Below are 14,275 nucleotides of genomic sequence, written 5' to 3' on the forward strand. Positions count from 1 at the left end.
AGACCAGCCAATCAGAATGAGTTTTTCCCCACATCAGCTGTCCGGGTGGCTGGTCTCACATGATCCTGCAGGTGACGAAGCCAGATGTGGAGTTCCTGGGCTGGCGTGGTTACATGTGTTCTGCGGTTGTGAGGCAAATTGGGCGTACTGCCAAATTCTCTAAATACGAAGTTGGAGATGGCTTATGGTAGAGAAATGACAATTAAATTCTCTGGCAACAGCTCTGGTGGACATTCCTGCAGTCAGCATGCCAATTGCACGCTTGCTCAAAACTTGAAACATCTGTTGCATTGTGTTATGTGACAAAACTGCACATTTTAGAGTGGCCTGCACCTGTGTAATGATCATGCTGTTTAATCAGCTTCTTGATATGCCACACCTGTCAGATGGATGGATAATCTTGGCAAAGGAGAAATGTTCACTAACATGGATGTAAACAAATTTGTCCACAAAATTTGAGAGAAATAAGATTTTCGTGCTTATGGAACATTAGCTGGAATATTTTATTTCAGCTCATGAAACAACACTTTATACGTTATATTTTTGTTCAGTATATAATTTGTGTTCTTATTTAATAATTAACAATTAATACAATACACAAGAACTTTCCATTGATAAAGATATGGATTTACAGTGCGAAAGCTGGGTTGACACCGACAACTGGGACGGGATCCTGACTGTACAGCAGCGCCTTTTCGTTACAAACTACATTTCGGTAAATTATAGACTCTCCCTTAGGTAACCGGAAATGACGGCAACGGACGTAAACAAGATTTGTAAAATTAACGCTATATTGTTATTGTTCTAGCTAGGTACGAAAGTGGACAGAATGAACGGGATTTACATATGAAATACATTGTTATAACGACTGAATAACGGTTCGTATATCATTGATTTGTGGAGAACTCCACCAGAAAATAGTTTGTGCGTAAAAGAAGCTGCTAGCTTGATACTAGTAAAATAGATAGCTGCTGATTATCTAGCTAGCCTGTGTAAGATTAGCAGAGTCCTTAAGGCAATTTGATATGTAGCTAGCTAACGTGTCCATTTTTTTTATTATAACGCTACATCTTGCAAACTAGCATATGTCAGCAACGAACATCATGTATAATGTGCTAATATAACTTGCTAGTACGCTCGCAAGTGTAACGTTAGACAAAGAGGAATAAAGCGATCTGTGAGAAATAAGTAGGTAAGTTATTCTGCATCTCAGCTGAGAACTGTCATACAGTAACTACTAGTAATTACATTTCTAGTGGCATAATTGCATCCACAAATGCTTAGTTAGCAAGCTGAAGGCAACACTTCGAAGTTATTACTAAACTGACTGCATACTGTTACATTTGCAACGAAACATCGTCAGTGGGAGTTGTTATCCATCATTGGATGTTGTGTGCCAAATGTAATAAATTAATAAACCTGTATTGTTTCTGTACAATGAAGGGTGCACGAGATGCAGGAGGGAAATATTAATGACGCTTTGCCTACCTCCAAGAGCCACACAGGCTCCCACCCCATGCAGAGTAAGATTATGAAACCTTCTAAAATCTGCATCATTGATATAGCTGTGTATTTACCTCTTCATGACAAAGTGATAACAGTTATTTATCCATAATAATGCCTACTGTATATTTCTCCCTCTGTAGCTCCGAAGAACGAGGATGCCTATGAAATCTCCATTCCCTTTGAGGAGAACAACTTTGAGCAGCAAGGCTTCTTCAACCAGAATGAGCAGAGTTTTGACGGTTCATATCAAAGCTTTTATTTCCTACTAGATCAGAACCCATACCATAGATTAATGTAGTTGAATGACCATCTGGAAGGACAGTCCAGTGAGTCCACTCACCTGGTTTCTCCGGTGTGAATCGGTTAGTGATTAAGATTTATCCTAATATTGATTCCCTGACCCTTAACTTCCTGTGTGTGTTTCTCAGAGTCGCCCCCTCCCTCGGGCGCCCCCCCACCAGGCAGCTCGTACCTGCTGATCACCAACCTGCGGACGCAGCTGCAGATCTCCCTGGAGAAGAACTCGTGGCTGCACAAACGCATAGAGGACCTGGAGGAGGAGAGGGACTTCCTGCGTTGCCAGCTGGACCGCTTCATCTTCTCTACCAAGACCCAAGGCCATCAGAACCAGGGCCCCAGCGAGAGCCAGTACAGCAACGGTGAGCGAGGGGCATGGAGAGGGTTTGGGAAGCAGGATGGACGCTGGGGGGACACAACCATGATGGAGAAAGATGTATTGTGATTAGAGAAGTTCTACCATGCTAACCACACCACCCACGTTGTGTGCACGAGTGTTGCTCAATAAATGTACACATGTCATTCAATAATTTCATCCCAACTGCTTGTGCGCTTCAACCAGCGCCTGCGTAGCCAGAACTTGGTTCTATTTTAGACGCTTGATGTGCTGCAAGACGCGCCTCTCCCATCTTCTCTTCTTGGTTTTTTGGAGCATATACCCATGTGGGTGATTGAAAGATGGAGGTCCACACTCCAATCTATTTGGTAGTGGTAATGTACCTTAAATATGGTTGCCAACCGCCATATAAAACTCCACAGAAGAAGAACAATGAACAAGGAGAAAAACTAACTAGGTTTCCCCTTTTTATCTGTGGATTAATTGTCGGAGTAGAGAACACACAATTTTGTATTACTCAACCTGGGTAAAAATTCTTAAAAGGACCATATGCATTTCAGGTAAAATAACAACCCAATGTTTATTTTCCAGGACAAATTAGCTAGCAACAGCAAGCTAGCTAAATGTCCATGAAAATTTCATGTGTGTTTCGACCTGTCCCCAAATTAATATAGTCAATCCACAGTTGGTTTTGGTATTTTAACCTGCATGTCGTGAACGTGTCTGGTGGGGATAGACAAAATCAGCATGCAGACGCACGCGTGGAGCTGGTTTGGTCAGCATGTAAGAGAACATACTTTTTACAGGCATAGATTTATTCTCGGGAACCGTTGTTTTTCCTCCTGCAGGCTATGACTCTAGACGTTTTGAATGGAAGCCGAGGAGAGAGGGGGAACGGCCAGCTGGTAAGGACTGCTTTATGACCTCACTAGTCCCTTGTTGTTCATGATGTATCTAGATCCAGAGCATATTCTATACATTCTCATCACCTCTCACCACTACTGGCCTCAGTTCACTGATCACCCTCATTGATCTTCTCCTGTTCCGTTCGTTAACCCTTTCAGAGCAGAAGTCCGAGCCACAGCGTTTCACATCTCGTCAGATATTCCAGCGAAGACCCTCCCCCACTGCCATGGCCCCACCCAAAAACCACACTTCCAGCACGATAGCCAATCAGATGGCCGCGATGAGCTCCATGTTCAGCTCCGGGGCCTCCCAGACCCTCTTGCAGGGGCACAGCAGTGGCAGTGGCAGTAGCAGCGCTAACAGAGCCACCATGAGTGACATGAATGCACACGGGAGCATAGGGCCAGGTAAGGGGATCCAGACTAGAGGTTGACATGGGAACAGGACTCTTGCACGTGCCAAGGAATTCCGGCAGAGGCCTCCCGAGTAGTGCAGTGGTCTAAGGCCCTGCATCGCAATGCTAGCTGTGCCACTAGAGATTCTGGGTTTGAGTCCAGGCTCTGTCGCAGCCGGCCACGACCGGGAGACCCATGGTTCGGCGCACAATTGGCCCAGCATCGTCCGGGTTAGGGGAGGGTTTGGCCGGCAGGGATGTCCTTGTCCCATCGCGCACTAGTGACTCCTGTGGCGGGCGGTGCGCAGTACACGCTGACACGGTCGCCAGGTGTTTCCTCCGACACATTGGTGCGGCTGGCTTCTGGGTTATGTGGGCATTGTGCCAAGAATCAGTGCGGCTTGGTTGGGTTGTGTTTCGGTGAACGCAGAGCTCTCGGCCTTCGCCTCTCCCGAGTCTGTACGGGAGTTGCAGCGATGAGACAAGACTGTAACTACCAATTGCATACCACGAAATTGGGGAGAAAAGGGAGTAAAAAAAAAATAAACGGAATTGGAGGGAAGTTCCAGGGTCAAATTCAGGACAGGACTGGACAGGATCGACAGTCCACAGGAACGGTCGCAGTACAGGAATAGTTATACAAATATTTTTTGGGGGGAGGGTTAGGCTTACTCTCGCTCCTTGCTCCAGTTTTAGCCAGTCCCTACTTTACCTCAGATGCCAACGTACATCAGTGAGTGATGAAGCCTTCAAGAGAGGAATTGCAATATCTTGTTGCAGCCAATGCCCCATTACTAACATTAGAACCATTAAAAGGAATGAGCGATGTTTTAGCTAAATGTGATGGAGTTGTCTTTGACAACGAAGGAACCGAGTACACAGAACCAACCGGAGAGCGGGACAAGCGGCATGAAGCGGCATAGCTGCTCCACCAACAATATTACCGGCCAATTGTTTGCATATTTAACTAAACCCGTGCCATCTGAAGTAAAGAGTAGGATGGCCAGAGGGTGGCAGATACGGCCTCCGGCCATTTAATCTGGTTGAGGGCCAAAATCGGGATATGGGGTTGCTATCAGCTGTGTGTGAACTGCAGGCAACTGTCTCATGAGCGCTGAGCAGCAGCCAAACAAACCAGTTGCTATGGCTAACATATACAGTGAGGGAAAAAAGTATTTGATCCCCTGCTGATTTTGTACGTTTGCCCACTGACAAAGAAATGATCAGTCTATAATTTTAATGGTAGGTTTATTTGAACAGTGAGAGACAGAATAACAACAAAAAAATCCAGAAAAACGCATGTCAAAAATGTTATAAATTGATTTGCATTTTAATGTAAGTCGCTCTGGATAAGAGCGTCTGCTAAATGACTAAAATGTAAAATGTAAAAATGTAATGAGGGAAATAAGTATTTGACCCCCTCTCAATCAGAAAGATTTCTGGATTTCTGACACTCTTAAAGGGAGTGCTCCTAATCTGAGTTTGTTACCTGTATAAAAGACACATGTCCACAGAAGCAATCAATCAATCAGATTCCAAACTCTCCACCATGGCCAAGACCAAAGAGCTCTCCAAGGATGTCAGGGACAAGATTGTAGATCTACACAAGGCTGGAATGGGCTACAAGACCATCGCCAAGCAGCTTGGTGAGAAGGTGACAACAGTTTGTGCAATTATTCGCAAATGGAAGAAACACAAAAGAACTGTCAATCTCCCTCGGCCTGGGGCTCCATGCAAGATCTCACCTCGTGGAGTTGCAATGATCATGAGAACGGTGAGGAATCAGCCCAGAACTACACGGGAGGATCTTGTTAATGATCTCAAGGCAGCTGGGACCATAGTCACCAACAAAACAATTGGTAACACACTACACCGTGAAGGACTGAAATCCTGCAGCGCCCGCAAGGTCCCCCTGCTCAAGAAAGCACATATACATGCCCGTCTGAAGTTTGCCAATGAACATCTGAATGATTCAGAGGACAACTGGGTGAAAGTGTTGTGGTCAGATGAGACCAAAATGGAGCTCTTTGGCGTCAACTCAACTCGCCGTGTTTGGAGGAGGAGGAATGCTGCCTATGACCCCAAGGACACCATCCCCACCATCAAACATGGAGGTGGAAACATTATGCTTTGGGGGTGTTTTTCTGCTAAGGGGACAGGACAACTTCACCGCATCAAAGGGACGATGGACGGGGCCATGTACCGTCAAATCTTGGGTGAGAACCTCCTTCCCTCAGCCAGGGCATTGAAAATGGGTCGTGGATGGGTATTCCAGCATGATAATGACCCAAAACACACGGCCAAGGCAACAAAGGAGTGGCTCAAGGAGATACACATTAAGGTCCTGGAGTGGCCTAACCAGTCTCCAGACCTTAATCCCATACAAAATCTGTGGAGGGAGCTGAAGGTTCGAGTTGCCAAACGTCAGCCTCGAAACCTTAATGACTTGGAGAAGATCTGCAAAGAGGAGTGGGACAAAATCCCTCCTGAGATGTGTGCAAACCTGGTGGCCAACTACAAGAAACGTCTGTCCTCTGTGATTGCCAACAAGGGTTTTGCCACCAAGTACTAAGTCATGTTTTGCAGAGGGGTCAAATACTTATTTCCCTCATTAAAATGCAAATCATTTTATAACATTTTTGACATGCGTTTTTCTGGATTTTTTGTTGTTGTTATTTTGTCTCTCACTGTTCAAATAAACCTACCATTAAAATGATAGACTGATCATTTCTTTGTCAGTGGGAAAACGTACAAAATCAGCAGGGGATCAAATACTTTTTTCCCTCACTGTATACAGTCATTGATGATGGCTACTCACACGCAGAGTGGGGGACAGAGATGAGCAGCTAATGGAGGAAGTTATTTCTCATTTCTGTGCGTAAAAATGTGGGATTTTTATCTGGATGGGACAGGAAAGTACCCGGGGTTATAGAACTATTTTGGGATCAGGACCAGTGATGTACAGTACTTAAGTAAAAATACTTTAAAGTACTACTTAAGTATTTTTGGGGGGTATCTCTACTTACCTGTACTATTTATATTTTTGACAATTTTTAATTTACTACATTCCTAAAGAAAATAATGTACTTTTTACTCCATTCATTTTCCCCGACACTCAAAAGTACTCCTTACATTTTGAATGCTTAGCAGGACAGAAAATGGTCCAATTCACACACTTATCAAGAAAACATCCCTGCTCATCCCTACTGCCTCTGATATTGTGGACTCACTAAGCACAAATGCTTTGTTTGTAAATGTTGTGTTAGAGTGTGCCCCTGGCTGTCCGTAAAATTAAAATAAAAAACAAGACAATTGTGCATGCTGGTTTGCTTAATATAAGGAATTTGAAATTATTCATACTTTTACTTTTGATACTTATGTATATTTGAGCAATTCCATTTACTTTTGATACTTAAGTAGATTTCAAACCAAATACTTTTAGACTTTTACTCAAGTAGGATTTTACTGGGTGACTTTCACTTTTACTGTCATTTTCTAATAAGGTATCTTTAATTTTACACAAGTATGACAATTGGGTACTTTTCACACCACTAATCAGGACAGTACAGGGGGGAAAATGGACAGTACCAGATGGGACAGGAAAAGTGAAAGACCTCTAGTCTAGCACCTCTAGTCTAGCACCTCTAGTCTAGCACCTATAGTCTAACACCTCTAGTCTATCACCTCTAGTCTATCACCTCTAGTCTAGCACCTCTAGTCTAGCACCTCTAGTCTAGCACCTCTAGTCTAGCACCTCTAGTCTAGCACCTATAGTCTAACACCTCTAGTCTAGCACCTCTAGTCTAGCACCTCTAGTCTATCAACTCTAGTCTAGCACCTCTAGTCTATCACCTCTAGTCTATCACCTCTAGTCTAGCACCTCTAGTCTAGCACCTCTATCACCTCTAGTCTATCACCTCTAGTCTAGCACCTCTAGTCTATCACCTCTAGTCTATCACCTCTAGTCTATCACCTCTAGTCTAGCACCTCTAGTCTATCACCTCTAGTCTAGCACCTCTAGTCTATCACCTCTAGTCTAGCACCTCTAGTCTAGCACCTCTAGTCTAGCACCTCTAGTCTATCACCTCTAGTCTAGCACCTCTAGTCTAGCACCTCTAGTCTATCACCTCTAGTCTATCACCTCTAGTCTAGCACCTCTATCACCTCTAGTCTAGCACCTCTATCACCTCTAGTCTAGCACCTCTATCACCTCTAGTCTAGCACCTCTATCACCTCTAGTCTAGCACCTCTAGTCTAACACCTCTAGTCTAACACCTCTAGTCTATCACCTCTAGTCTATCACCTCCTGTCTAGCACCTCTAGTCTAGCACCTCTAGTCTAGCACCTCTAGTCTAGCACCTCTATCACCTCTAGTCTAGCACCTCTAGTCTAGCACCTCTAGTCTAGCAACTCTATCACCTCTAGTCTAGCACCTCTAGTCTAGCAACTCTATCAGCTCTAGTCTAGCACCTCTAGTCTAGCAACTCTATCAGCTCTAGTCTAGCACCTCTAGTCTAGCACCTATAGTCTAGCACCTCTAGTCTAGCACCTCTAGTCTAGCACCTCTAGTCTATAACCTCTAGTCTAGCACCTCTAGTCTATCACCTCTAGTCTAGCACCTCTATCACCTCTAGTCTATCACCTCTAGTCTAGCACCTCTAGTCTATCACCTCTAGTCTAGCACCTCTAGTCTAGCACCTCTAGTCTATCACCTCTAGTCTATCACCTCTAGTCTAGCACCTCTATCACCTCTAGTCTAGCACCTCTATCACCTCTAGTCTAGCACCTCTAGTCTAACACCTCTAGTCTAACACCTCTAGTCTATCACCTCTAGTCTATCACCTCCTGTCTAGCACCTCTAGTCTAGCACCTCTAGTCTAGCACCTCTAGTCTAGCACCTCTATCACCTCTAGTCTAGCACCTCTAGTCTAGCAACTCTATCAGCTCTAGTCTAGCACCTCTAGTCTAGCAACTCTATCAGCTCTAGTCTAGCACCTCTAGTCTAGCACCTATAGTCTAACACCTCTAGTCTAGCACCTCTAGTCTAGCACCTCTAGTCTAGCACCTCTAGTCTAGCACCTCTAGTCTATCACCTCTAGTCTAGCACCTCTAGTCTATCACCTCTAGTCTATCACCTCTAGTCTAGCACCTCTAGTCTAGCACCTCTAGTCTATCACCTCTAGTCTAGCATCTCTAGTCTAGCACCTCTAGTCTAGCACCTCTATCACCTCTAGTCTATCACCTCTAGTCTAGCACCTCTAGTCTAGCACCTCTAGTCTAGCACCTCTAGTCTAGCACCTCTAGTCTATCACCTCTAGTCTAGCACCTCTATCACCTCTAGTCTAGCACCTCTATCACCTCTAGTCTAGCACCTCTATCACCTCTAGTCTAGCACCTCTAGTCTAACACCTCTAGTCTAACACCTCTAGTCTATCACCTCTAGTCTATCACCTCTAGTCTATCACCTCCTGTCTAGCACCTCTAGTCTAGCACCTCTAGTCTAGCACCTCTAGTCTAGCACCTCTATCACCTCTAGTCTAGCACCTCTAGTCTAGCACCTCTAGTCTAGCAACTCTATCAGCTCTAGTCTAGCACCTCTAGTCTAGCAACTCTATCAGCTCTAGTCTAGCACCTCTAGTCTAGCACCTCTAGTCTAAAGTTGTTTTTTTATCAGGTCTTGTTTGTCTGTTCAGATTCCCTGTCCCTCCTGGGGGAGGCCGAGGAGTTCCTGGAGCAGGATGGCTACATGAACGAGGAGGAAATGATTTCAGGAGAGGACGTGATGTCAGAGGGCATGAGCAGCGGTGGGCACCCTGGGATGAAGAGGAGGCGGGTCTTCCAAATCACCAGGGAGAGGCAGAGAGGTGAGGGACAATGGTAGCCATGTTACTCATTTCATGTTCCACCAAAGATTCTGAGATTTCCATCCCCAACTACAACATTTTCCATCAAGATAGAACTGCCAAAGGGGGAGGAGTTGCAATCTACTGCAGAGTTCTGTCATACTTTCCAGGTCTATGCCCAAACAGTACAAGCTTCTAATTTTAAAAATGAATCTCTCCAGAAATAAGTCTCTTACTGTTATAGACCCCACTCAGCTCCCAGCTGTGCCCTGGACACCATATGTGAATTGATTGCCCCACATCTATCTTCAAAGTTTGTTCTGTTAGGTGACCTAAACTGGGATATGCTTAACACCCCGGCCGTCCTACAATCTAAGCTAGATGCCTTCAATCTCACACAAGGGAACCACCAGGTACAACCCTGAATCCGTAAACATGGGCACCCTCATAGATATTATCCTGACCAACAAGCCTCCCAGCTTCTCCTTCATCCAAATCCAGATAGCAGATGTTCTGAAAGAGCTGCAAAACCTGGACCTGTACAAATCAGCTGGGCTAGACAAGCTGGACCCACTCTTTGTAAAATTATCTGCCACCATTGTTGCAACCCCTATTACTAGTCTGTTCAACCTCTCTTTCGTATCGTCCGAGATTCCTAAAGATTGGAAAGCTGCCGTGGTCATCCCTCTCTTCAAAGGGGAAGACACTCTTGACCCAAACTGTTACAGACCTATATCCATCCTGCCCTGCCTTTCCAAAGTCTTCATAAGCCAAGTTAACAAACAGATCACTGACCATTTCAAATCCCACCGTACCTTCTCCACTGTGCAATCCGGTTTCCGAGCTGGTCACAGGTGCACCTCAGCCACGCTCAAGGTACTAAACGATATCATAACCGCCATCGATAAAAGACGGTACTGTGCAGCCGTCTTCATCAACCTGGCCAAGGCTTTCGACTTTGTCAATCACCATATTCTTATCGGCAGACTCAACAGCCTTGGTTTCTCAAATGACTGCCTCACCTGGTTCACCAACTACTTCTCTGATAGAGTTCAGTGTGTCAAATCGGAGGGTCTGTTGTCCGGACCTCTGGCAGTCTCTATGGAGGTACCACAGGGTTCAATTCTCGGGCCGACCCTTTTCTCTGTATATATCAATGATGTTGCTCTTGCTGCGGGTGATTCCTTGATCCACCTCTAGGCAGACGACACCATTCTGTATACATCTGGCCCTTCTTTGGACACAAACCTCCAAATGAGCTTCAATGCCATACAACACTCCTTCCATGGCCTCCAACTGCTCTTAAACACTAGTAAAACTAAATGTATACTCTTCAACCAATCGCTGCCCACCCGCCCGCCCACTATCATCACTACTCTGGACGGTTCTGTGGACAACTACAAATACCTAGGTGTCTGGCTAGACTGTAAACTCTCCTTCCAGACTCATATTAAGCATCTCCAATCCAAAATTAAATCTAGAATCGGCTTCCTATTTCGCAACAAAGCCTCCTTCACTCACGCTGCCAAACATACCCTCGTAAAACTGACTATCCTACCGATCTTCGACTTCGGCGATGTCATTTACAAAATAGCCTCCAACACTCTACTCAGTGAACTGGATGCAGTCTATCACAGTGCCTTCCGTTTTGTCACCAAAGCCCCATATACCACCCACCACTGCGACCTGTATGCTCTCGTTGGCTGGCCCTCGCTACTTATTCGTCTCCAGACCCACTGGCTCCAGGTCATCTATAAGTCTTTTCTAGGTAAAGCTCCGCCTTATCTCAGCTCACTGGTCACCATAACAACACCCACCCATGGTACGCGCTACAGCAGGTATATCTCACTGGTCATCCTCAAAGCCAACACCTCCTTTGGTCGCCTTTCCTTCCAGTTTTCTGCTGCCAATGACTGGAACGATTTGCAAAAATCGCTGAAGTTGGAGACTTATATCTCCCTCACTAACTTTAAGCATCAGCTATCTGAGCAGCTCACCGATCGCTGCAGCTGTACACAGCCCATCTGTAAATAGCCCATCCAACAACCTACCTCATCCCCATATTGTTTTTATTAACTTTTTTTTGCTCTTTTGCACACTAGTATTTCTACTTGCCCATCATCATCTGCACATCTATCACTCCAGTGTTAATTTGCTAAATTGTAATTACTTCGCTACTATGGCCTATTTATTGCCTTACCTCCTTACTCCATTTGCACACACTGTATATAGATTTTTCTATTGTTATTGACTGTACTTTTGTTTATCCCATGTGTAACTGTGTTGTTGTTTTTTTGTCTCACTGCTTTGCTTTATCTTAGCCAGGTCGCAGTTGTAAATGAGAACTTGTTCTCAACTGGCCACCTGGTTAAATAAAGGTGAAATAAAAAAACAATAGATAAAAAAATGCTTTGGAAATGCTTCTTTCCTTCCTTGAAGTAGGCCTAATCAATCCCCACCTCCCTCCATCTCCTCCCCCTCTAGTCAAAGACGCTGCAGGGGTTCTGTTTCGCTACAAGAAGATCCTGCTGACCTACCAGCGGCTGAAGAACATGTCTAAGGCCTTCCAGATCCACGGCGTAGACCGCAACACGGTGGCCTCCACCACGCCCATCGCTGAGATGCTGCTGGTGGCCCCGGAGAAGGTGGCGGAGGTGGGCGAGTTTGACCCGTCCAAGGAGAAGCTGCTGGATTACGCACGGCGCTGCTACGTCGCCCTGGACGAGGAGACGCTCAGCAGGGTGCAGGCCCTGAAGAAGAACAACCTGCTACTACCCATCTCCTACAGGTTCAGACACTGAAGGGGGGAGGGACGCTGGGGCCAAGGGGATGAGGGGAATCTAGGGGCCAAGGGGATGGGGGGGTGCTCTGGGGGAGGAGGGCTTCATTTTGTCATGGAGAAGAGCAGGGTGGGAATTCTGGAGAAGGTTGTCACTCAACCATCTCCCTAAGATTCAGACATTTATGGAAAGTTAAGATTTGTGTATGGGAGCGCTGGATATGTAGGGGAGGTTGTTGCCCATCCCGTACAGAGTTTGTTTTCTATTCTTAACTATTTGTTCAGAATCCTTTTAAAGCAGAGGTCATGAACTATGGCATTCCTTATTTCTGACCAGAGTACTATTGAACTTTGTAGTACTGTATTTCAGTGCAATTTTGACACGTAGGGCCCCATTTTGCCAATGCCAAGAAGTGGTGCTATTGTCTGAAGAGGCCGTGCTTCTCCCAATTACTTACAGTAGCAGCATGAAGGTACAGTGATCAAATCATAGATTTGTAGCATTCCAAACTGGCTCTTTATTTTCATTATACTTGAAATAAGTGCCATGCTGACTATTTGAGGTAATACGGTCTTTTTTGACGATCATCTATTTTGAGCTGTCAGCATTTCACCTTTTAGTGTCTTCATGTAAAAGTGGTGTCATATTCTGCACACTCACAAAAGCAATGCCAGTACTATAAATACATCTTTATTTACAGATAAATGTTTGTTGTTTGGATAACATTCCCTCCTCTTTTTCCTAGCACTTCAAAAACAAGTGTATTATTTGTGCACTTAAATGATGACTTTATTTAGATATAAAAAAAGCCCACACCTAGTGATTTTGGATCTGTCTCTCATTTCTCCAGGTTGAAAGGAGGAGAGGATTCTCTTAAAGAGAAGGAAACTCACGCGACCACAAACTGAACAAAGCAAAGAGTAGTTGCACACTCTATTGCTCAGATTCAATCCTTTAGTAGAATCATTCCAGTGTTCTGTCAGAAAGCTTCCAGGTTCTGAAACAAAGGAAGTTAGCTAGCTGACTGACCACTGGTGTTGTGTCTGCACCAGAACAACAGAATAAGCAGATACTCTTTGCTTTGGAAGGAGGATGGGGACAGTTTTGGGAAAAGTGCTACTGTGAGGCTAAGCTGTTGTACCACAAATACATCACTTTTTTTGTTGCACCAGAATATTTTCTGTCACTGTAAAGTGCCGCTGTAGCATACAGTTGTGAGATGTGTAATTTGACTGAAGTGTGGTGTAGTGTAACATCACGTACCCTTTGTACTGTGCTACGAAGATTTGTTTTTTACTATAATAGTAGTATGATTCACTGTGCTATTTCACCATCAGTTGAGATTTGTGCTTTCTTTTTTCAGTCCTCTACTGCAATACTTTGTTTGCTTGAGAATAATTTATCGCAATTAGATTGCATACTATTACGCTTCTCTTTTTTTATGTTCCAATAAGCTCAGTGATTTCCACAAAAGGGACAAAATACAAATGTTGATTTTTATTTGAACATGTCTATGTAAATCAATATCAATCACCAGTTCCCCATTACAATTGCATGTGAAATGAACTCTTGTTGGTCAGTTGTTTAGACAGAGCTGTTGTTGAACTTAATAATGATGTTAAAAAACAATAGCAGTAGTATTGGCGATGGTGTAATATAGTGGTATATTGTGTGTTTATTATACTGGTACAAGGAATTGCTGAGACCCCAGGTTGTCTGAGTGTGTGAAAGGGTACCTCTCACTTTAAACTTCATGTCTTACTTATTCACAACACAAACACACCCACTGACAGGTATCAGTGTGTACAACTGCTGAAATTATGTTATGTTACAACACCTTTTATACGGGTCAGAGATGTCATTTTGACTTTAATAAGGAACCAATAATTTACTGAACGGTGCAGTACAACCTGTATCATTTAAGATACCGGTATCTGTGTGTGCAGCATTTAAAAAATGTTTAATATTGTATTTCTCTTCAAGAATAATGAGGAGTAGCCTGTATTCAAAAACTGAAAATGTTTGGTTGATTATACAAATTGTATGGACTGTAAAAACAGAAATGCCATTAAAGCATTTTGATTTCTTAAAAAAATCATGATTTGACTTGTGTTTCTCTATGAGTGTGTAAATAGGGAGATGCTAGGAAAAACAAACGCTGCTCCCCTGGGTCAAACGCCTTTCTGTTGTAATCACAGATCTGAGAGGTTGT

General features: G+C 44.2%; 1 protein-coding gene across 2 annotated transcripts; it reads left to right on the plus strand.

Moving 5' to 3' along the window:
- The first annotated feature begins 749 nt into the window (after positions 1 to 749).
- LOC115188694 (coiled-coil domain-containing protein 106-like) lies at positions 750 to 14,161 on the plus strand. Of its 2 annotated transcripts, none has more exons than XM_029747428.1 (9): positions 750 to 1,192; positions 1,444 to 1,523; positions 1,647 to 1,745; positions 1,935 to 2,165; positions 2,989 to 3,045; positions 3,205 to 3,453; positions 9,134 to 9,304; positions 11,768 to 12,071; positions 12,914 to 14,161. In XM_029747428.1, exons 2-9 carry the CDS (start codon positions 1,454 to 1,456, stop codon positions 12,969 to 12,971), a joined length of 1,239 nt encoding a protein of 412 aa, XP_029603288.1. In that variant the 5' UTR covers positions 750 to 1,192; positions 1,444 to 1,453; the 3' UTR covers positions 12,972 to 14,161. The 2 variants fall into 2 exon arrangements, with proteins under 2 accessions (XP_029603288.1, XP_029603282.1); XM_029747422.1 differs by having other exon boundaries at positions 750 to 878.
- The last annotated feature ends 114 nt before the right edge of the window (positions 14,162 to 14,275 follow it).

Source organism: Salmo trutta, chromosome 3 (genome assembly GCF_901001165.1).
Source record: "Salmo trutta chromosome 3, fSalTru1.1, whole genome shotgun sequence".
NCBI lineage: Eukaryota > Metazoa > Chordata > Actinopteri > Salmoniformes > Salmonidae > Salmo > Salmo trutta.